A 22,010-nucleotide genomic window follows, 5' to 3' on the forward strand; every position below is an offset into this window, starting at 1 on the left:
GAGAAGGTTCAGTGTGTTCACTAGCTTGTGGTTTCCCCCAGCACCCCACCTTCTGACTCATCTCCTTGACCACTGGCTTCTGCATCACCTAGTACCTTCCAGGCCCACATCCTGGCAAGACCCAGAGAAGTCTGAGGGGTGTCAGCAGTCACCCCCATGGGACCTCGTGTCCATTCAGTTGGCACAACCCAACTGTGCCTTCTCAAATGGTGCCTCGTGGGGATGGGCCCTCTGGGCTGTCTGCCCAGCCACACGCAGGCCAGCCAGACTGTCTCCTGGACGTGTACAGTTAAGAGTCAGGGGTGCAGGTCATTCTGAGCTAGGGCTCCAGTGGACACAGCACACACTGCACAAGCAGGGAAGACTCGTGTGGAGAGAGTATGAAAGACAGGAAGGGAGGAGGGAAAGAAAGATCAGAACAGATTCTTTCTTGTATTCATTCATTTCGTTAAAAACCCCACCTCCTGGGGACCTTATTGGTGCTAGGCAGGCACTGAAAATCACAAGTCCTGGGGAGACGATGATGAGCAAAACCAGAAACAGTCCCTGCTCTTTTAGCAAATGTTTCTGGAGGACCTCCTGTGTCCTGGGCCCTGTGCTGGATGCTTGGGATGCCTCAGTGACCAAAACAGACTGAGATCCTTGCCATCTGAGAGCTTACGGTCTAGAGGGAGGGAGGCACGTAAAAGCAAGAAAAGTAATAAAAATTTTTATAGAATGTTAGAAGGTGATAAGTGTGACGGAGAGAAGAAAAACAAACCTGTAGCCGACAGTGGGGTCAGGAGGGCCGGCTGTGGGGAAGGGGCAGGTTATAGTTAAAGGCGATCAAAGTCTGGGCTTTTGGGAGGTAATATCTGTGCTTAAGGATCAGCAGGGGCTCAAGTAGCTGTGGGAGGAGCATCTGGGCAGTGGGAGTGGCCTGAGTGTCCTGCGCCGACAGCAGGCCAGGCATTACCAGTTACCAAGGAGCAGCAGAAGGCTGGTGTGGCAGGGGGTGATCTCAGCATCCCGGACAAGAGGTGGTGCCGGCTCCGGCCAAGACGGGAGTGTGGAGGTGCTGAGAAGTGGTTGGATGTTGGATATGTTGAAAGTAGGCTTTTCTGATGAAGTGGATGAAGTTTGGAAGAGGGTGTGAGAAAAAGAGGAGTCAAGGATGCCTCCTCCGATGTTTTTTTGGCCTTGGATAATGTAATGGGGAAATGAAATTATTTTTAAAAAAATCTCACAGGTGAATGCCCAATTACAACCTGTAATGCATACGCAGAAGGAGAGGACCAGGTGCATTAGTTTCCTGGGGCCTCCATAGCAAAGTGTCACAAACTGGGCAGCTTAAAGCAACAGGAATTTATTCTCTTACAATTCAGAGGCTGGATGTGTGAAATCAAAGTGCTTGTAGGTCTGCGCTCCCTCTGAGGCTGCGAGGAAAGGATCCTTCCTTGCCTCTTCCAGCTTCTGGTCCCCATGCGGCCCAGGATGTTCCTAGGCTTGTAGTGGCATCACTCTAGTCTCTGCCTCTGAGGTCGTGGGAGGTCTCCCTGTGTGCTCCTACATCTTTCCTCTCTGTATGTCTGTCTCTGTATCCAGATTTCCCCTTCTTATAAGGACACCAGTCATTGGGTTTAGGGCCCTTATCATTGCCTAACTAATTTCATCTGCAGCAACCCTATTCCCAAATAAATTCACATTCTGAGGTTCCAGGGATTAGGGCTTGAACATATCTTTTTGGAGGACATAATCCAACCCATAACACCATGGCTCGCTATGCCCAACAAACCTGCCTCAGTCTAGAAATCTGGAAGGCTTTCCTGAGGATGGGCTACAAGATGTGAAGCAGGATTAGAAGTTAAGAGTTTATCAGATGAAGAGTTGGCAGAGGGGATAGGAGAGAATTCCAGGTTGAATGGAACAGTGTGTGCAAAGGCCCTGTGGTGGAGAGAATATGATATATTTGAGGAACTAAAGCAAAGCCAGCGTGCTGGAGCCCTGCTATGGTTATGGAGCAATGTCATGGCCAATAAACATAATAAAACGTACTCTTTATCATTAGTCATCAAGTAAATACAGATTAAAATCACAACGAGGTGTGATAGACACTAGGATGGCTTTTTAAAAAAGGACAATATCAGAGCAGAAGCAAGAAGAACTACAATCCTGCGGCCTGTGGAACAAAAACCACATTCACAGAAAGATAGACAAGGTGAAAAGGCAGAGGACTATGTACCAGATGAAGTAACAAGACAAAACCCCAGAAAAACAACTAAATGAAGTGGAGATAGGCAACCTTCCAGAAAAAGAATTCAGAATAATGATAGTGAAGATGATCCTGGACCTCGGAAAAAGAATGGAGGCAAAGATCATGAAGATGCAAGAAATGTTTAACAAAGACCTATAAGAATTAAAGAACAAACAGAGATGAACAATACAATAACTGAAATGAAAACTACACTAGAAGGAATCAATAGCAGAATAACTGAGGCAGAAGACTGGATAAGTGACCTGGAAGACAGAATGGTGGAATTCACTGCTGTGGAACAGAATAAGAAAAAAAGAACGAAGAGAAATGATGGCAGCCTAAGAAACCTCTGGGACAACATAAAACACAACAACATTCGCATTATAGCGGTTCCAGAAGAAGAAGAGAGAGAGAAAGGACCAGAGAAAATATTTGAAGAGATTATAGTTGAAAACTTCCCTAACATGGGAAAGGAAATAGCCACCCAAGTCCAGGAAGCGCAGTGAGTCCCATACAGGATAAACCCAAGGAGAAACACGCTGAGACACATAGTAATCAAATTGGCAAAAATTAAAGCCAAAGAAAAATTATTGAAAGCAGCAAGGGAAAAACGACAAATAACATACAAGGGAACGCCCATAAGGTTAACAGCTGATTTCTCAGCAGAAACTCTACAAGCCAGAAGGGAGTGGCATGATATATTTAAAGTGATGAAAGGGAAGAATGTACAACCAAGATTACTCTACCCAGCAAGGATCTCATTCAGATTCGATGGAGAAATCAAAAGCTTTACAGACAAGCAAAAGCTAAGAGAATTCAGCACCCCCAAACCAGCTCTGCAACAAATGCTAAAGGAACTTCTCTAAGTGGGAAACACAAGAGAAGAAAAGGACCTGCAAAAACAAACCCAAAACAATTAAGAAAATGGTCATAGGAACATAAATATCGATAATTACCTTAAACGTGAATGGATTAAATGCTCCAACCAAAAGACACAGGCTTGCTGAATGGATACAAAAGCAAGACCCATATATATGCTGTCTACAAGAGTCCCACTTCAGACCTAGGGACACATACAGACTGAAAGTGAGGGGATGGAAAAAGATATTCCATGCAAATGGAAATCAAAAGAAAGCTGGAGTAGCAATACTCCAGATAAAATAGACTTTAAATCAGATAAAATAGACTTTAAAATAAAGAATGTTACAAGAGACAAACTGTCACTGCAGATGACATGATACTATACATAGGGAATCCTAAAAATGCCACCAGAAAACTATTAGAGCCAATCAATGAATTTGGTAAAGTTGCAGGATACAAAATTAATGCACAGAAATCTCTTGCATTCCTCTACACTAATGATGAAAAGTCTGAAAGAGAAATTAAGGAAACATTCCATTTACCATTGCAACAAAAAGAATAAAATACCTAGGGATAAACCTACCTAAGGAGACAAAAGACCTGTATGCAGAAAACTATAAGACACTGATGAAAGAAATTAAAGATGATACCAACAGATGGAGAGATATACCATGTTCTTGGATTGGAAGAATCAATATTGTGAAAATGACTATACTACCCAAAGCAATCTACAGATTCAATGCAATCCCTATCAAATTACCAATGGCATTTTTTATGGAACTAGAACAAAATATCTTAAAATTTGTATGGAGACACAAAAGACCCCGAATAGCCAAAGCACTCTTGAGGGAAAAAAACGGAGTGGGAGGAATCAGACTCCCTGACTTCAGACTATACTACAAAGCTACAGTAATCAAGACAATATGGTACTGGCACAAAAACAGAAACATAGATCAGTGGAACAAGATAGAAAGCCCAGAGATAAACCCACACACCTATGGTCAACTAATCTATGACAAAGGAGGCAAGCATATACAATGGAGAAAAGACAGTCTCTTCAATAAGTGGTGCTGGGAAAACTGGACAGCTACATGTAAAGGAATGAAATTAGAACACTCCCTAACACCATACACAAAAATAAACTCAAAATGGATTAGAGACCTAAATGTAAGACCTGACACTATAAAACTCTTAAGAAGAAAACACAGGAAGAACACTCTTTGACATAAATCACAGCAAGATCTTTTTTTATCCACCTCCTAGAGTTATGGAAATAAAACCAAAAATAAACAAATGGGACCTAATGAAACTTTAAAGATTTTGCACAGCAAAGGAAACCATAAACAAGATGAAAAGACAACCCTCAGAATGGGAGAAAATATTTGCAAACAAATCAACGGACAAAGGATTAATCTCCAAAATATATAAACAGCTCATGCAGCTCAGTATTAAAGAAACAAACAACCCAATTCAAAAATGGGCAGAAGACCTAAATAGACATTTCTCCAAAGAAGACATACAGATGGCCAGGAAGCACATGAAAAGCTGCTCAACATCACTAATTATTAGAGAAATGCAAATCAAAACTACAATGAGGTATCACCTCACACCAGTTAGAATGGGCATCATCAGAAAATCTACAAACAAGAAATGCTGGAGAGGGTGTGGAGAAAAGGGAACCCTCTTGCACTGTTGGTGGGAATGTAAATTGATACAGCCACTATGGAGAACAGTATGGACGTTCCTTAAAAAACTAAAAATAGAATTACCATATGATCCAATAATCCCACTACTGGGCATATACCCAGAGAAAACCATAATTCAAAAAGATGCATGCACCCCAGTTTTCATGGCAGCACTATTTACAATAGCCAGGTCATGGAAGCAACCTAAATGCACATTGACAGATGAATGGATAAAGAAGAAGTGGTACATGTATACAATGGAATATTATTCAGCCATAAAAAGGAACGAAATTGGGTCATTTGTTGAGACGTGGATGGGTCTAGAGACTGTCATACAGGGTGAAGTAAGTCAGAAGGAGAAAAACAAATATCGTATATTAACGCATGTATGTGGAACCTAGAAAAATGGTACAGGTGAACCGGTTTGCAGGGCAGAAGTTGAGACACAGATGTAGAGAAAAAAACGTATGGACACCAAGGGAGGAAAGCTGCGGTGGGGTAGGGATGGTGGTGTGATGAATTGGGTGATTGGGATTGACATGTATACACTGATGTGTATAAAATTGATGACTAATAAGAACCTGCTATATAAAAAAAAATAAAATTCAAAAAAAAAGAAAAAGGACAATATCAGGTGTGGGCAAAGACGTGGAGCAATAGAAATTTTTATACAGTGCTGGGATTGTGAAATAGCACAGCCACTTTGGGAATCTCTTTGGCAGTATCTGCTGAAGCTCAACATTCTCATACCTGTTAATCTAACAAATTCACTCTTATGCCTAAAAGAAATGCATTCATATGTGTACAAATGACATGTACAGGTAGGTTCATAGCATTATTATTCATGATACCCCCAAATGGTAATAATCCACATGTCCATCACCACTACAATGGATAAGTCATTTGTATACGCACACAGTGGAATACTATACAACAGTGAAAAGGAGTAAGTTACTGTTACCTGCAATAATATGAATGAATCTCACAGATTTCACATAGAGTGGAAGAAGCCAGGCACAAAAGAGTAGCTACAGAAAGTTTCATTTATATAAAATGAGAAAACAGGAAAACCAATCCAGGAAACCCAGGGCATCAGCAGTGAAAGCGCAAGGTCCTAACCACTGGACCGCCAGGGAATTCCCTAAAAGATTTTATTTTTAAATGTTTTTAATTTCATACTCTAGATGTTTATTGGTTTCCTTAGCCAGTGCAAGAAAATTTTTAAAAATTGGTTTGGGGTTTACAAAATGGCTTCACAACAATGATTGTTTCTTTTTAACCAACTTTACTGGTGACTAAGGCCTGAACTAGCAGGGAGCTCTGCTAATTTGCAGAAGGATCAGCTGATTTGCACCCAGGCAGTTTTATGGGTTTATCACAGAGGTTTACTGAAGGTAGGTATTCAGACCACGTTATGGCCTTTTATGGGAGATTAGTTACTTACCTATAATAATCAGATGTCACATCTAACATTTTTAGGTAACCACTGCCTCCAAAGGAGCTAACTCGTCGGTAACTATGACGTTTCAGCCTCTGCTTCTAATATTTTTTTCTCAAAAGTATTTAAAAATAAATAACTATTACTTTTTTCTGTTTCTGTCCAAATAGCACTGGGCTATATTTGCAAAGTGGCAGGCAGCTGTTTTAATTATCCTGGAATCACTAACTAGTTACATTCACTTGGATATAACTTTTTAATTTGCTTCCAGATGGTTCTGTATAGAGGCAGCCCATGATCATGAAATATGTACAATGGAGATCAATGATTTCACAGCAGCAGAGTGACTTTGAGATTTGCAGTCTTCTATATGTGCCATAAAGCAAAGCATTTTGCATAACGCCTAGAACATAGTAGGTGCTGTGTAGACACCTGGATAATTAAAGAATAATTTTATTTTATTTATTTATTTTTAAACATCTTTATTGGAGTATAATTGCTTTACAATAGTGTGTTAGTTTCTGCTGTATAACAAAGTGAATCAGTTATACATATACATATGTCCCCATATCTCTTTCCTCTTGCGTCTCCCTCCCTCCCACCCTCCCTATCCCACCCCTCTAGGTGGTCACAAACCACCGAGCTGATCTCCCTGTGCTATGCAGCTGCTTCCCACTAGCTATCTATTTTACATTTGGTAGTGTATACATGTCAATGCTACTCTCTTACTTTGTCCTAGCTTATCCTTCCCCCTCCCCATGTCCTCAAGTCCATTCTCTGCCTCTCGGTCTTTATTCCTGTCCTGCCCCTAGGTTCATCAGGACCTTTTTTTTTTTTTTTTTTTTTTAGATTCCATATATATGTGTTAGCATATGGTATTTGTTTTTCTCTTTCTGATTTACTTCACTCTGTATGACAGACTCTAGGTCCATACACCTCACTACAAATAACTCAGTTTCATTTCTTTTTATGGCTGAGTAATATTACATTGTATATATGTGCCACATCTCCTTTATCCTTTCATCTGTCGATGGACACGTAGGTTGCTTCCGTGTCCTGGCTATTGTAAATAGAGCGGCAATGAATATTGTGGTACATGACTCTTTTTGAATTATGGTTTTCTCAGGGTATATGCCCAGTAGTGGGATTGCTGGGTCGTATGGTAGTTCAGTTCTATTTTTAGTTTTTTAAGGAACCTCCATACTGTTCTCCATAGTGGCTGTATCAATTTACATTCCCACCCACAGTGCAAGAGGGTTCCCTTTTCTCCACACCCTCTCCAACATTTGTTGTTTGTAGATTTTTTTGATGATGGCCATTCTGACTGGTGTGAGGTGATACCTCATTGTAGTTTTGATTTGCATTTCTCTAATGATTAGTGATGTTGAGCATCCTTTCATGTGTTTGTTGTAATCTGTATATTTTCTTTGGAGAAATGTCTGTTTAGGTCTTCTGCCCATTTTTGGATTGGGTTGTTTGTTTTTCTGATATTGAGCTGCATGAGCTGCTTGTATATTTTGGAGATTAATCCTTTGTCAGTTGCTTTGCTTGCAAATATTTTCTCCCATTCTGAGGGTTGTCTTTTCATCTTATGGTTTCATTTGCTGTGCAAAAGCTTTTAAGTTTCATTAGGTCCCATTTGTTTATTTTTGTTTTTATTTCCATTTCTCTAGGAGGTGGGTCAAAAAGGATCTTGCTGTGATTTATGTCATAGAGTGTTCTGCCTATGTTTTCCTCTAAGAGTTTTATGATGTCTGGCCTTACCGTTTAGGTCTTTAATCCATTTTGAGTTTATTTTTGTGTGTGGTGTTAGGAAGTGTTCTAATTTCATTCTTTTATGTGTAGCTGTCCAGTTTACCCAGCACCACTTATTAAAGAGGCTGTTTTTTCTCAATTGTGTATTCTTGCCTCCTTTATCAAAGATAAGGTGACCATATGTGAGTGGGTTTATCTCTGAGCTTTCTACCTTGTTCCATTGATCTATATTTCTGTTTTTGTGCCAGTACCACACTGTCTTGATTACTGTAGCTTTGTAGTATAGTCTGAAGTCCAAGAGCCTGATTCCTCCAGCTCCATTTTTTCTTTCTCAAGATTGCTTTCACTATTTGGGGTCTTTTGTGTTTCCATACAAATTGTGCAATTTTTTGTTCTAGTTCTGTGAAAAACGCCAGTGGTAGTTTGATACGGATTGCGTTGAATCTGTAGATTGCTTTGGGTAGCATAGTCATTTTTACAGTGTTGATTCTTCCAATCCAAGAACATGGTATATCTCTCCATCTGTTTGTATCATCTTTAATTTCTTTCATCAGTGTCTTATAGTTTTCTGCGCACAGGTCTTTTGTCTCCTTAGGTAGGTTTATCCCTAGGTATTTTATTCTTTTTGTTGCAATGGTAAATGGGAATGTTTCCTTAATTTCTCTTTCAGATTTTTCATCATTAGTGTATAAGAATGCAAGAGATTTATGTGTATTAATTTTGTATCCTGCTACTTTACCAAATTCATTGATTAGCTCTAGTAGTTTTCTGGTAGCATCTTTAGGATTCTCTATGTATAGCATCATGTCATCTGCAAACAGTGACAGTTTTACTTCTTTTCGTATTTGGATTCCTTTTATTTCTTTTTCTTTTCCTATTGCTGTGGCTAAAACTTCCCAAACTATGTTGAATAATAGTGGTGAGAGTGGACATCCTTGTCTTGTTCCTTATCTTAGAGGAAATGGTTTCAGTTTTTCACCATTGGGAAAGATGTTGGCTGTGGTTTTGTCATATATGGCCTTTGTTATGTTGAGGAAGGTTCCCTCTATACCTGCTTTCTGGAGAGATTTTATCATAAATGGGTGTTGCATTTTGTCTAAAGCTTTCTCTCCACCTACTGAGATGATCATATGATTTTTCTCGTTCAATTTGTTAATATAGTATATCACATTGATTGATTTGTTTATATTGAAGGATCCTTGCATTCCTGGGATAAACCCCACTTGATCATGGTGTATGATCCTTTTAATGTGCTTTGTTTGCTAGTATTTTGTTGAGGATTTTTGCATCTATGTTCATCAGTGATATTGGCCTGTAGTTTTCTTTTTGTGTGTGACATCTTTGTCTGGTTTTGGTATCAGGATGATGGTGGCCTCATAGATGAGTTTGGGAGTGTTCCTCCCTCTGCTGTATTGTGGAAGAGTTTGAGAAGAACAGGTGTTAGCTCTTCTCTAAATGTTTGATAAAATTTGCATGTGAAGCCATCTGGTCCTGGGCTTTTGTTTGTTGGAAGATTTTTAATCACAGTTTCAGTTTCAGTGCTTGTGATTGGTCTGCTTTTGTTTTCTATTTCTTCCTGGTCCAGTGTTGGAAGGTTGTGCTTTTCTAATAGTTTGTCCATTTCTTTCAGCTTGTCCATTTTATTGGCATATAGTTGCTTGTAGTAATCTCTTATGATCCTGTGTATTTCTTCAGTGTCAGTTGTTACTTCTCCTTTTTCATTTCTAATTCTGTTGATTTGAGTCTTCTCCCTTTTTTTCTTGATGAATCTGGCTAACGGTTTATCAATTTCGCTTATGTTCTCAAAGAACCGCTTTTAGTTTTATTGATCTTTGCTATTGTTTCTTTCAATTCTTTTTCATTTATTTCTGATCTGATATTTATGATTTCCTTCCTTCTGCTAACTTTGAGGGTTTTTTTTGTTGTTCTTCTTCTTTCTCTAATTGCTTTAGGTGTAAGTTTAGGTTGTTTATTTGGGATTTTTCTTGTTTCTTGAGGTAGGATTGTATTGCTATAAACTTCCCTCTTAGAACTGCTTTTGCTGCATCCCATAGGTTTTGGGTTGTCGCTTTTTCATTGACATTTGTTTTTAGGTATTTTTTGATTTCCTCTTTCATTTCTTCAGTGATCTCTTGGTTATTTAGTAGAGTATTGTTTAGCCTCCATGTGTTTGTATTTTCTACATTTTTTTCCTGTAATTGATATGTACTCTTATAGTGTTGTGGTTGGAAAAGATACTTGATACGATTTCAATTTTCTTAAATTTATGAAGGCTTGATTTGTGACCCAAGATAGGGTCTATCCTGGAGAATTTTCCATGAGCACTTGAGAAGAAAATGTATTCTGTTGTTTTTGGATGGAATGTCCTATAAATATCAATTAAGTCCATGTTGTCTAATGTGTCATTTAAAGCTTGTGTTTCCTTATTTATTTTCATTTTGGATGATCTGTCCATTGGTGACAGTGGGGTGTTAAAGTCCCCTACTATGATTGTGTTACTATCGATTTCCCCTTTTATGGCTGTTAGCATTTGCCTTATGTATTGAGGTGCTCCTATGTTGGGTGCATAAATATTTACAATTGTTACATCTTCTTCTTGGATTGATCCCTTGATCATTATGTAGTGTCCTTCTTTGTCTCTTGTAATAGCCTTTATTTTAAAGTCTATTTTGTCTGATATGTCAATTGCTACTCCAGATTTCTTTTTGTTTCCATTTGCATGGACTATCTTTTTCCATCCCCTCACTTTCAGTCTGTATGTGTCCCTAGGTCTGAAGTGGGTCTCTTGTAGACAGCATACATATGGGTCTTGTTTTTGTATCCATTCAGCCAGTCTGTGTCTTGGTTGGAGCATTTAATCCATTTACATTTAAGGTAATTATCGATATGTATGTTCCTATGACCATTTTCTTAATTGTTTTGGGTTTGTTTTGTATGTCTTTTCCTTCTCTTGTATTTCCTGCCTAGGGGAGTTCCTTTAGCTTTTGTTGTAAAGCTGGTTTGGTGGTGCTGAATTGTCTTAACTTTTGCTTGTCTGTAAAGGTTTTAGTTTCTCCGTCGAATCTGAATGAGATCCTTGCTGGGTAGAGTAATCTTGGTTGTAGCTTTTTCCCTTTCATCTCTTTAAATACGTCCTGCCACTCCCTTCTGGCTTGCAGAGTTTCTGCTGAAAGATCAGCTGTTAACCTTATGGGGATTCCCTTGTATGTTATTTGTTGCTTTTCCCACACTGCTTTTACTCTTTTTCCTTTGTATTTAATTTTTGGTAGTTTGATTACTATGTGTCTTGGCGTGCTTCTCCTTGGCTTTATCCTGTATGGGACCGTCTGCACTTGCTCAACTTGACTGATTATTTCCTTTCCCATGTTAGGGAAGTGTTCAACTATGATCTCTTCAAATATTTTCTCAGACCCTTTCTTTTTCTCTCCTTTTTCTGGGACCCCTGAAATGGTGCATTTAATGTTGTCCCAGAGGTCTCTGTGACTGTCCTCCATTGTTTTCATTCTTTTTTCTGCTCTGTGGCAGTTATTGCCACTATTTTATCTTCCAGGTCACTTATCCGTTCTTCTGCCTCAGTTATTCTGCTATTGATTCCTTCTAGAGTATTTTTAATTTCATTTATTTTGTTGTTCATCATTGTCTGTTTGCTCTTTAGTTCTTCTTGGTCCTTGTTAAACGTTTCTTGTATTTTCTCCATTCTATTTCCAAGATTTTGGATCATCTTTACTGTCAATACTCTGAATTCTTTTTCAGGTAGACTGCCTATTTCCTCTTCATTTGTTTGGTCTGGTGGGTTTTTACCTTGCTCCTTCACCTGCTGCATAATTCTCTGTCTTCTCATTTTGTTTGTCTTTCTTTGTTTGGAGTCTCCTTTTCGCAGGCTGCCAGTTCGTAGTTCCTTTTGTTTTTGGTGTCTGCCCTCAGTGGGTGAGGTTGGTTCAGTGGCTTGTGTAGGTTTCCTGGTGGAGGGGACTGGTGCCTGTGTTCTGGTGGGTGGGTCTGGATCTTGTCTTTCTGGTGGGCAGGGCCGTGTCCGGTGGTGTGTTTTGAGGTGTCTGTGAACTTAGTATGATTTTAGGCAGCCTCTCTGCTTATGGGTGGGGCCGTGTCCCTGTCTTGCTAGTTGTTTGGCATGGGATATCCAGCAGTGGTGCTTGCTGGCCGTTGGGTAGAGCTGGGTCTTAGCTTTGAGATGGAGATCTCTGGGAGAGCTCTCACCGATTGATATTATGTGGGGCCGGGAGACATCTGGTGGTTTAATGTCCTGAACTCGGCTCTCCCACCTCGGAGGCTCAGGGTTGACACCAGGCGAGAGCACCGAGACCCTGTCAGCCACATGGCAGGTAAGCGGGGATTTTCTTGCCTTTTGGGAAGTCTGAGGCCTTCTGCCAGCGTTCAGTAGGTGTTCTGTAGGAGTTGTTCACATGTAGATGTATTTTTGATGTATTTGTAGAGAGGAAGGTGATCTCTACGTCTTACTTCTCCGCCATCTTGAAGGTCCCCCTGCAATAGGAGACTCCACTGAAGACACCAACCTCCGCACAAGCTAGAGGTGCAGAGGCATTTTTTTCAGAGGGTTTGCAGCTTGCTTTTTTTTTCTTTTCTTTGTGCTTCGTCTAGTTTCATTGGCACTTCAGATCAGAGTGCCTAGTCAAGAATAATTTTAAAAGTAGGTTGTAGGGCTTCCCTGGTGGCGCAGTGGTTGAGAGTCCACCTGCCGATTCGGGGGACGCGGGTTCGTGCCCCGGTCTGGGAGGATCCCACATGCCGCGGAGCGGCTGGGCCCGTGAGCCATGGCGCTGAGCCTGCATGTCCGGAGCCTGTGCTCCACAACGGGAGAGGCCACAGCAGTGAGAGGCCCACGTACTGCAAAAAAAAAAAAAAAAAAAAGTAGGTTGTATATCAGTTACTATTTATATCTGTGCATCTCCTTTCCTTTCCTCATTAAAATTAAAATTTATTTTAATCAGTTTTATGAGCAGGTAGTTAAAGAAATCAAAACATTAAAGGATTATAACAAATAAACAATAGAATGGGGGTTGCCACGGGCTGAGCAGGAGGGGAAATGGGGAGATGTAGGTTAAAGGGTATAAATTTTCAGTTATAAGAAGAATACGTTCAAAGGATGTAACATATAGCGTGGTGATTATAGTTAATAATACAGTATTGTATAATACTTGAAAGTTATTGAGAGTTAAATCTTAAGCATTCTCACCGCACAGACAAAAAAGTGAGTTAACACCAGAGGTGACGGCTGCATTAATTATCTTGATCTTGGTAATCATTCCATAATGTATATGCATATCAAATCGTCATGTTGTACACTTTAAATATATACAATTGTATCTGTCAGTTATTCCTAGTAACGTTGTAAAAAACAAAAACAAAGCAGTAGTTCCTGTTGAGGCATTCCACATTCCACCCCACCCCCTGACTGCCCCTGAATGCTGTGAATGGGGCAACTACTTCCAACTCTTTTCAATTGTTTCTTTGGACATTTAAATCTTAATTTCTAAATGATATGCATGTATTGATATGTATTGGTTTATATAAATTTGGGACTTTATCTTTTGAGTTCTTATTACGGAAGATGAGAATTTCAGCTCATTATTAAAATCACTCCTTTACCCCTCTTTAATCTTTCCAATAAAGTCGCATCTCAGATTTTGGATAATTTTACATTTGAGGTTTTCATTGTTATGACTATAAATATTGCTTACTATTGAGCCAAGAATTATTGTAGTTTTGAACCAAGAAATCGTTTCTTTTATATAATTTCTTGACAACTTTTTGTTTTCCTGGAACTGCTCATGTTTTTAAAAACATCTCCCCACAGGCTGCAATAGTCTGGGTCTGTAAAATACCCTTCAATATAACTTTCTATAAGGTCAGATCTGTTCAATGATGTTCAGTCTGACTTTTGTTGTTTTGTGTTTCTGTAGACATTCTTTCGGGAGCCCTTTGACCTGCTGTATTCTGAATAGGTTGCTTTCTGGGTCTTTTACATCACTAGTATCTCGGGACTTCTTCACCATCATTCTGAGAAGTCCCTCCTATGTCGGAACCCATTTTTTCTGGATCTGATATCTTCCTCTTTTTGGTGTTCTGCCTCATTTTTGTGGAGCACATCCTGCAGTAGCAGACATTTTACTGATATCATTTCTGGCATTCTGGTGTAATTTGGTGATATCTCTGGGGCTGGTACCTCCTCTTTCATTGAATTCTCCCAGATGCTTGCTTTATAAATGTATAATTGATTTTACAGAGGTGGCTGTCATTTCCCAAAGAGTCAGCATCAGGAAGGGCTCTTCAATCTCCTGACATCTTATTACATTTCATTGACTGTCTGGGTGCTCAGGAAGAACTGAGATTGGCAGCAGAAGCAAACTATCCAGACTGGCAGAAACGGGAACTGTAAATTGAATGTCGGGTACCAGTCAGTAGACTTTGGCCAAATGACACGAGGACAGCTGCTCCAAGCTTTCATGGTCCTGTAGGGATGAACATCCTGGGCTGTGGGCAGCTCTTTCTTGTCTGCTTAGCCCATAAGCTGGCATTCTTAAGCTCTGCGTGATTGACATTTTGGGGCGGGCAGCTCTTTGTGAGGTGTTGCTGTCCTGTGCATTGTAGAATGTTTAGGAGCATCCCTGGCTTCCATCTGTTAGTTGCCAGTTGCACACACCTCCCCGAGTTGTGACAGCCAAAAATGACTGCAAATGTTGCCAGATATCCCTCGGAGGGGGGCAACATGGACTCCTGTTAAGAACTTTAGACGGTGGGCCTCCTCTTTTTTCAGATTTTATAACTCTATTCTGGATATTTGAGGTTATAGAAAATGTGACACCAATGAACTGGAATAGTATTGCAATTCCCTGGAATTTTGTACAGTGTGAAATCATTCTTAAAACACCCATATTTCCATGATTTACCAAATATTCGTTGTTTTGGGCCTACTGATACCTAGCATTTACTGAGTGTTCAATTCTTTTTGAGCCCATGCTTCTAAGTGCCAGGCCCTGTTGAAAGCACAGGCAGCATCCTGTCACTTGAACAGATGGGGAAACTGAGGCACAGAAGAGCATTTAGGCAAATTGCCTGAATTAATGCAGTATGAAAGTTGCAGAACTGGGATTCACACCCAGATAGGACTTCAGAGCACGAGCTCTTAATCAACACACTGTGCAGTGGGTGATTTTGAGATGCCAAGACCAGGACACAAGCACTGTGAGGGGACTTCAGTCCACCTGCCTGTTCTGAGCTCCAGGAAGGCAGGACGGCCTGTGTCATCTACCTTTGTATTTCTGTTGCTGGGGCCACTACTTGGCATATAGCAAAGACAAGGTGAAGGTTAATTTTAATAAATTAAGCTATTCTAAGCACCAGTTTATGAGAAAAGAGGAACCACAACAAAAACGGAGTGTGTATTACGGTTTCTTGAAAGAAGATGAATTGTGATATTGTAGGTCGTTAATGGGTTTCAGGTCTCCTCCACTGGGGGGATAAGTGCCTTAGATGAAGAAAGGGAGCAATTGTGTAATTATAGCCTTCAGGCTGGGATGGTGATCTCCCCGTTGACTGGTAATGTTGGGAGATGAGGGGTTATACTTAAGAGTTGTCATCACTTTAACAAAATGCACTGAAGCACAGGTGGGACCATTAACACACACTTGCAAAATTTAGCTTTTCTTTGATGGCTCTAGAAGGCAGAACCTTGCAGCACCTCTAGGTCCTTATTGCAGACACCCTGTGTACCATCAGACATAGAGGTGCTGGCTACTGAGAGCTTGGGTCTCTGGAGAATGTAGACTAACAGTTTTTTAATTCACCTTCATTTGAGATGGTAGTGCTTTTAGAAGACCATGATATGTTAGTATTCTGACATTCTCTCAAAGCTGTTTCAAGATTGTTTCAGGAATGGACTGGGAATGCGTATGCGGTGTTGGTCCTGATAAAGGCTTATGTTAGCTGGTGCAGTGATGGATGGGCTCCGCTAATGGGACCCTTAGCCAAGCTGTTCCCCTGCTATAGCTGAGCTCTGAGCTTCCCGTCAGTGTTGGCCATTACAAGTAATAATTTGAGCTGCAGAGTACTCAGAGGTAGGGAAGATATACTGGCTTATCATTCTTACCTGTTGACTGTCACTCAGACTTTTTTTCATCTGATTATGCACTTGTGAAATAACCATAGGAAAATGGGATTCATGCAGAGAAGATCTTAGTAAATTAGAAAGGTTCACCTGGCTCACTTGTCTTTTTTTTTTTTTTTTTTTAGGTCAGGGCATTGTCTCTTCACATGGTAATAATACAGGGAAAATTCCAGAACAGAAACGTCACATACTTTGTAAATTCAGATCAAGGGAATCTTTGGTAGTAGTAGTAGCTGACACTCAGACACATCAAATGACTTAAATGCTAATAAGTAAATTTTCACTAGATAAACTTAACCTTCAACTCCAAGTTCAAATATCATCTCTGACTTGGGGCTTCCTGTCCGTGGTCTCCCCCAGACCAAGTTAGCTGTGCTAGGCTTGAGTGTTCCCATAGCAGTTTGCTCCTATTCCTGAAATAACACATTCCCTATTATGTTCTAATTCATCTATTTTCATGTCTTTCTTCCTGCCTGGATCCCGAGATTCTAGGAGGGGATGATTCACCTTTGTACCCCCAGCACCTGGCATGTGTAGGCTGGTATGTAGGAGACGGTCTGTGTCTGTTGGACGAATGAGTAATAGAACTCATTAAATTTCATCTTTTACACTGGGCAAGAGGAGGACTTATCATTATTGAAATATTTCCAGCTTGTTAATAATAAGCAACTCCTTTTTATGATTTAGAATAAGGAGTTCAGGGCACAATGACTATTTTTTTTTTTCCAATTCCTCATTCTCTTCTATTCCTCCCAACCCCCTTCCTCAAAATCTCATAAAAAATTTTGTCTTAATTTTCTTCTATTCTGGGTCTTTTTGAAGAACACCCCTCTCTTTTTTTTTTTCTTTTTTAAATGACGTATAGTTGATTTACAGTGTTGTGTTAGTTTCAGGTGTACAGCAAAGCTATTCAGATATACACACACACACACACACACACGTATACATGTATATATGTATATTCTTCTTCAGATTCTTTTCCCTTATAGATTATTACAAGATATTGAGCATAGTCTCCTGTGCTATACAGTAGGTACTTATTAGTTATCTATTTTATATGTAGTAGTGAAGAGCACCCCTCTCTTTCTTTTCAGGCAGGTATTAATGAAAATGATTTTTACGACGGGGCGTGGTGCGCGGGAAGGAACGACCTCCATCAGTGGATTGAAGTGGATGCCAGACGTCTGACCAAGTTCACTGGTGTCATCACTCAAGGGAGGAACTCGCTCTGGCTGTAAGTGTGGCGGGACCTGTGCTTCCTAGACTCTGTGCCTTGAGTCTAAAGTTCTAGAGTTTAGACAGGGTCAGGGAAGTTGCAGAGAGGTATCTGGGGATAGGCAATAGAAAGGAAGAAAGTTGCAGTGAGGACAGGAGGCTGGCCTTGCTGTAGACATGCTGGGAAGGTGCATCTGTTGGATCAACACCTTCCCTGATACCGGAGCAGAGAGAAGGATCCGTGGGTTAGGCTGAGGAGACAGAGGTGTTGTCAAACTCAGGCAGCGTAGGCAGGTAGCTGCCGTCTTGGATCTGGGGCGAGCTACTGGTGCCCTGGTGGGCTGAACACAGCCTAATGTAGGAACTCTGCACAAGCAGTGAGTGACAGATAATGGTCTCCAGCCACTGTCCTGGGGTAGAAGGGATGAATCTTCCAGATTCTAGGAAGAAAGATGAACTCTAAGCAGGTTCCCAAATAAAGAACCACTGGAGGAGTAGTAGAATTGAAGGAGGAGTCCGTCTGGGGCCTGACAATGAGATGGAACAGCCCATTGTTCAGAATTGAGCTTGGGATCAGGGCTGGGTCAGTAATAATAGTAGTCCCAAGAGAGGTGGGCTGTAGCTCCTTAAAACTCATCTCACGGTACGTGTATACAACGGAATATTATTCAGCCTTAAAAAGGAAGGAAATTCTGACACACACTACGACATGCATGAACTTTGAGGACTATATGCTCAGTGCAATAAGCCACACACAAAAGGACAAACACTGTATGATTCCACTTCCATGAGGTTCCTAGAACAGTTAAAGTCATAGAGACAGAAAGGAGGATGAACGGTAGCTGCCGGGGTCTGGCGGAGGGGGATAGGGTGTTACTGTTTAATGGGCATGGAGTCGAGTTGGGGACGATGAAAATTTCTGGAGATGGATGGTGGCGATGGTTATACAACAGTGTGAATGTACGTGATGCCTCAGAAGTGCACGCTTCCAAGTGATTAATTTTATGTTATGTGTATTTTACTACGATAAACAAAAAATATATATGTAAACAAAACAAAACCTTTCCACTTCAGCCCAGGGTTGGTGGTGGAGACAGAGGCAGGACTATATCTGTGGGGCTGTCCTGTGGCTTAAGCTGTGTAGACGGCAAACATGCAGAGACTGGGCGTTAGGCAAGAATTAGGAGGGGCTGCAGGACCTTGGGTGCTTTCTTAATTTAAACAAGAAATTTTCAATTCCTCTAACATCTGTCTACACTGAGAAGCCAAGAGCACAAATGCCTTATATTTAGACATTAGGGAACTGACTGTGGACCTAGTTAGCAAAGAGCCCTCCTGTCCTGCCACCCCTCCCCCTGCCCTGACTATACTGCACACTCAAATCCCATGTCTTGGTCCCTTTCAGGTTTTACTGATTACCAGTTGGCAACCATGTAAAGTCTGTCTTTGTTGATTAGATTCATTTTAATGCCTGGAAAGATCAACGTTAATAAGTAAACCAGGGCTTCCCTGGTGGCGCAGTGGTTGGCGTCCGCCTGCCGATACAGGGGACACGGGTTCGTGCCCTGGTCCGGGAAGATCCCACATGCTGCGGAGCGGCTGGGTCCGTGAGCCATGGCTACTGAGCCTGCGCGCCCGGAGCCTGTGCTCCACCACGGGAGAGGCCGCAACAGTGAGAGGCCCGCGTACCGCAAAAAAACCCAAAAAAATAACAAACAAATAAATAAGTAAAACTGGGATAAGAGGAGGGAACGTGGCATCAGTGCTCACGTTTAACTGCCTGTCATTGTCGCCGTAAAGGGGACTTTCTTACAAAATGACAGTTGTCAGGCTGACTCATCATGTTTTCCTCTGAACCTTTTTTTATCGTAAAGACAATACTGTAACCTCCAACATTTAAAAACGTTACCCGTGATTCCACTGTCCTTGAGCAAACATAATTTTTCTACAGATTTGTAATCATATTACATATGCAATTGTTATTTTCAATTTAAAAACATATCCATAACATTTTCATGCTGTTACTCAGAGTTCATAATGATCATTTTTAATAGCCTGTAATTTACTCAGCCATGCCTCTATCACCGTCTCAATTTTCTGCTATCACATACTTTACAGGAAAGCGTTTATATACTTTTTTCTTCCTTTGAATTACTTCCTTCAAATGAATTTCCAGAGCGGGGATAATTTGTACATTTTGACAACATTTGGTTATGTATTTGTGCTACTCACATTTTATTCACTTTACTTTTCAGTAGCACTTACGTGTGTGTTCACATATGCTGATTTTTGCTGTGTTGTGTGTCTTGCTGTAATCAGCGGCTTATTACCATAACAATTGTTTTCACTGTATAGATTCTGAAAGGCAAGAATTTTAGAAGAAACAAAGTTGAATTGCTCAAGAAGAATAGAAACTTGGAAAGAAAGACTGATCTGAGGTCATCAGTAAGGATGAGAGCAGGGATTTTACCTTAATGCTTGTATATTAACCTGTCTACTCAGTATCATTAGAGAAGCAGTAGTTGGGTTATTACTGGATTAGAAAGAAAGAGCAGGGTAGGAGTACTGTTTACATTCTATTTCAGCTGGAGACACAAGAGGGTTTGGGGTGAATAAGAAATTGCAGTAGAACAATATCTTTCTTTGACTAAGCCCGGGACAGGAACATCTAAGAGGGAGGCAAGGGATAGAATTGCTTTTAAGAGTCAGTTTTTTTAATGCATAAATGTATTTCAGGTCAGGGACAATGAAATGAAATCTGATGAGTTTCAGTTGATCTTACCTCCTGGAATCGGACTCTGTACTAAGGAGTGAGGAGGAAACAGTCTCAGGTACATTTTGGTGTCTGAGCCCCTTGCCCCCGAGGCGCTGGAGGTACTGTGACCAGAAAGCTTGCCAACCACAGAAATCACCAAATATCAATAGTAAGGAAGACAGTAGCTGTCCTTCTTTCCCTCTCCAGGGCCTCTATCCCCGTGCTGTTCCCAGTACAGCCATCTACGGTACCACTTTTAATATTCCTATTCATTGGTTTCCATATTTCTCCCCCCTAGTCTGTGAGAACTTGATAGAGGCAATGCCTTGATAGTCTGTGTCTCTGGGACCTGGCCCAGTACCAGACATCTAATAGATGCTCAATCAGTGATTCTTTAATGAATGAATATTGTACGGAAGTAGCAGATTGGCAAAGAGTCATTCACACCAAATGGTAATGAGTTAATTAATTGTGAGTGTAAATGACTGAAAGCAGGCTTAAACTGTAAGGGGGAGAGGGGAGGGGACGTGGAAAGAGTAGACTGAGAAGTGATAAGGATTTTTAGAGGTGGAGGCACATAAAACAATGTGGCTTTGGAATAATGTCATGGCTGACACTGGCTGGTTATGAGATTTCTCTTCTTTGAACCTCAGTATGCTCTTCTGTAAAATGGGTTAACTACTGTCTAACTCATAAAGATGTGGTGAAAGTTAAATGGAATTATGTTATGATGTTTTAAAATTACCCAGCAGGTAATAAGAGCTCAATAAATGGGGCTTGCTTCCCTCTGCACCTAGAGCGAACAGTGGTTTTCAAGCTTTATTTTTAGCCACAGACCTTCCTTCATATAAAGTCTTTCCTGGAAACATTTAGAAAATACAGACAGATGAGGCTGCTTCCTGTGAATATGGTGGTGGGGAGAGCATTGCCTGCCTGGCCTCCCCTTGACCCCTCACAGGACCACCCCTGGAGGATGCATTATGAAAGTATCACTGTGTAACAAACATACTAAACAGCTTGAGGGTGCCTCTCTGCAAGTTACAATCCTGCCAGCACTCCAAGCACGGATTGCTTCTTCTTGAATCCTGCAGGGTAACAGGCAGATGTAGAATTCCACCGAAGACAAGCGATGGCAGAGTTGGAATTAGAGTTTCATTTTTTCTAGTTAAATGGGCAGACATACCATAATCTCAGAGTGCTGCACTTTGCTTGGTGACGTTTTAGAAATGGAGGGGAAATGGGGGGATGGCTCTTGGGGGTTGGCCAAATGGATGTTGCTGTTTCTAAGTAGCATCTATCTGGTTGTTAGAAGACAGGAGCACTTTGGAGTTACAATATATATTTCAGAACACTATGAAAATATTTCATTTATAAAACTTCTGTGGTTGGTGTTTTAAAATGAACAGCCATCATCTTATTTGTTCCCATCTGTTTATTGAGCACTCTGAACTAAGCACTCTGTATAAGAACTGGCCTGCCTGCAGGGAGCTCTCAGTCTGGAAGAGTCCAGTATGTTGACAGATCAACTAGAATCAGCACTGTACACGTCGTGGGATGGGGGTAGGAGGTCTGTTATCAGACCTGTGAAAGGTGATACGGCAGGTCGCGACGCTTAGCCATGGTCCGGGATGAGTTCCTAACCAAGCTGATGAAAAACTTTATGATTCTCATTGTAATAATTTTCAAATAATTCATACTATTTGAAAGTAATAAAATATAATTATTTTCATGATATTGAATAATTTATATTTTTCACCAATATAAACATTCCTTCCCCACTACATTGCAATTTAGAGAAATGTTAATATACTAGTAAAAGCCAATCTTCTGTTTTCCTGATTTCAGGAAGTAGATCTATGAGTGTTGCAGTTATAACCAATGTGATGATTGAAAAGTTAATTATTCTGTCTGAGGTGGATAGA

At 40.7% G+C, this 22,010-nt stretch overlaps 1 protein-coding gene across 2 annotated transcripts in view; it reads left to right on the forward strand.

Annotated features, from left to right (window-relative positions):
• Positions 1-22,010, forward strand: part of CPXM2 (carboxypeptidase X, M14 family member 2) — a 120,583-nt gene that overhangs the window by 34,117 nt on the left and 64,456 nt on the right. For both annotated transcript variants that reach the window (XR_014326758.1, XM_082855050.1), the window contains exon 4: positions 17,213-17,352. Coding sequence is in view for 1 of the 2 variants with exons in the window: in XM_082855050.1 (XP_082711176.1) it covers positions 17,213-17,352 (140 nt within the window). In the remaining variant the exon portion in view is untranslated. The remainder of the gene's footprint in view (positions 1-17,212; positions 17,353-22,010) is intronic.

This window comes from Leucopleurus acutus (assembly GCF_964270905.1).
Source record: "Leucopleurus acutus genome assembly, chromosome: 14".
In the NCBI taxonomy this organism is placed as follows: domain Eukaryota; kingdom Metazoa; phylum Chordata; class Mammalia; order Artiodactyla; family Delphinidae; genus Leucopleurus; species Leucopleurus acutus.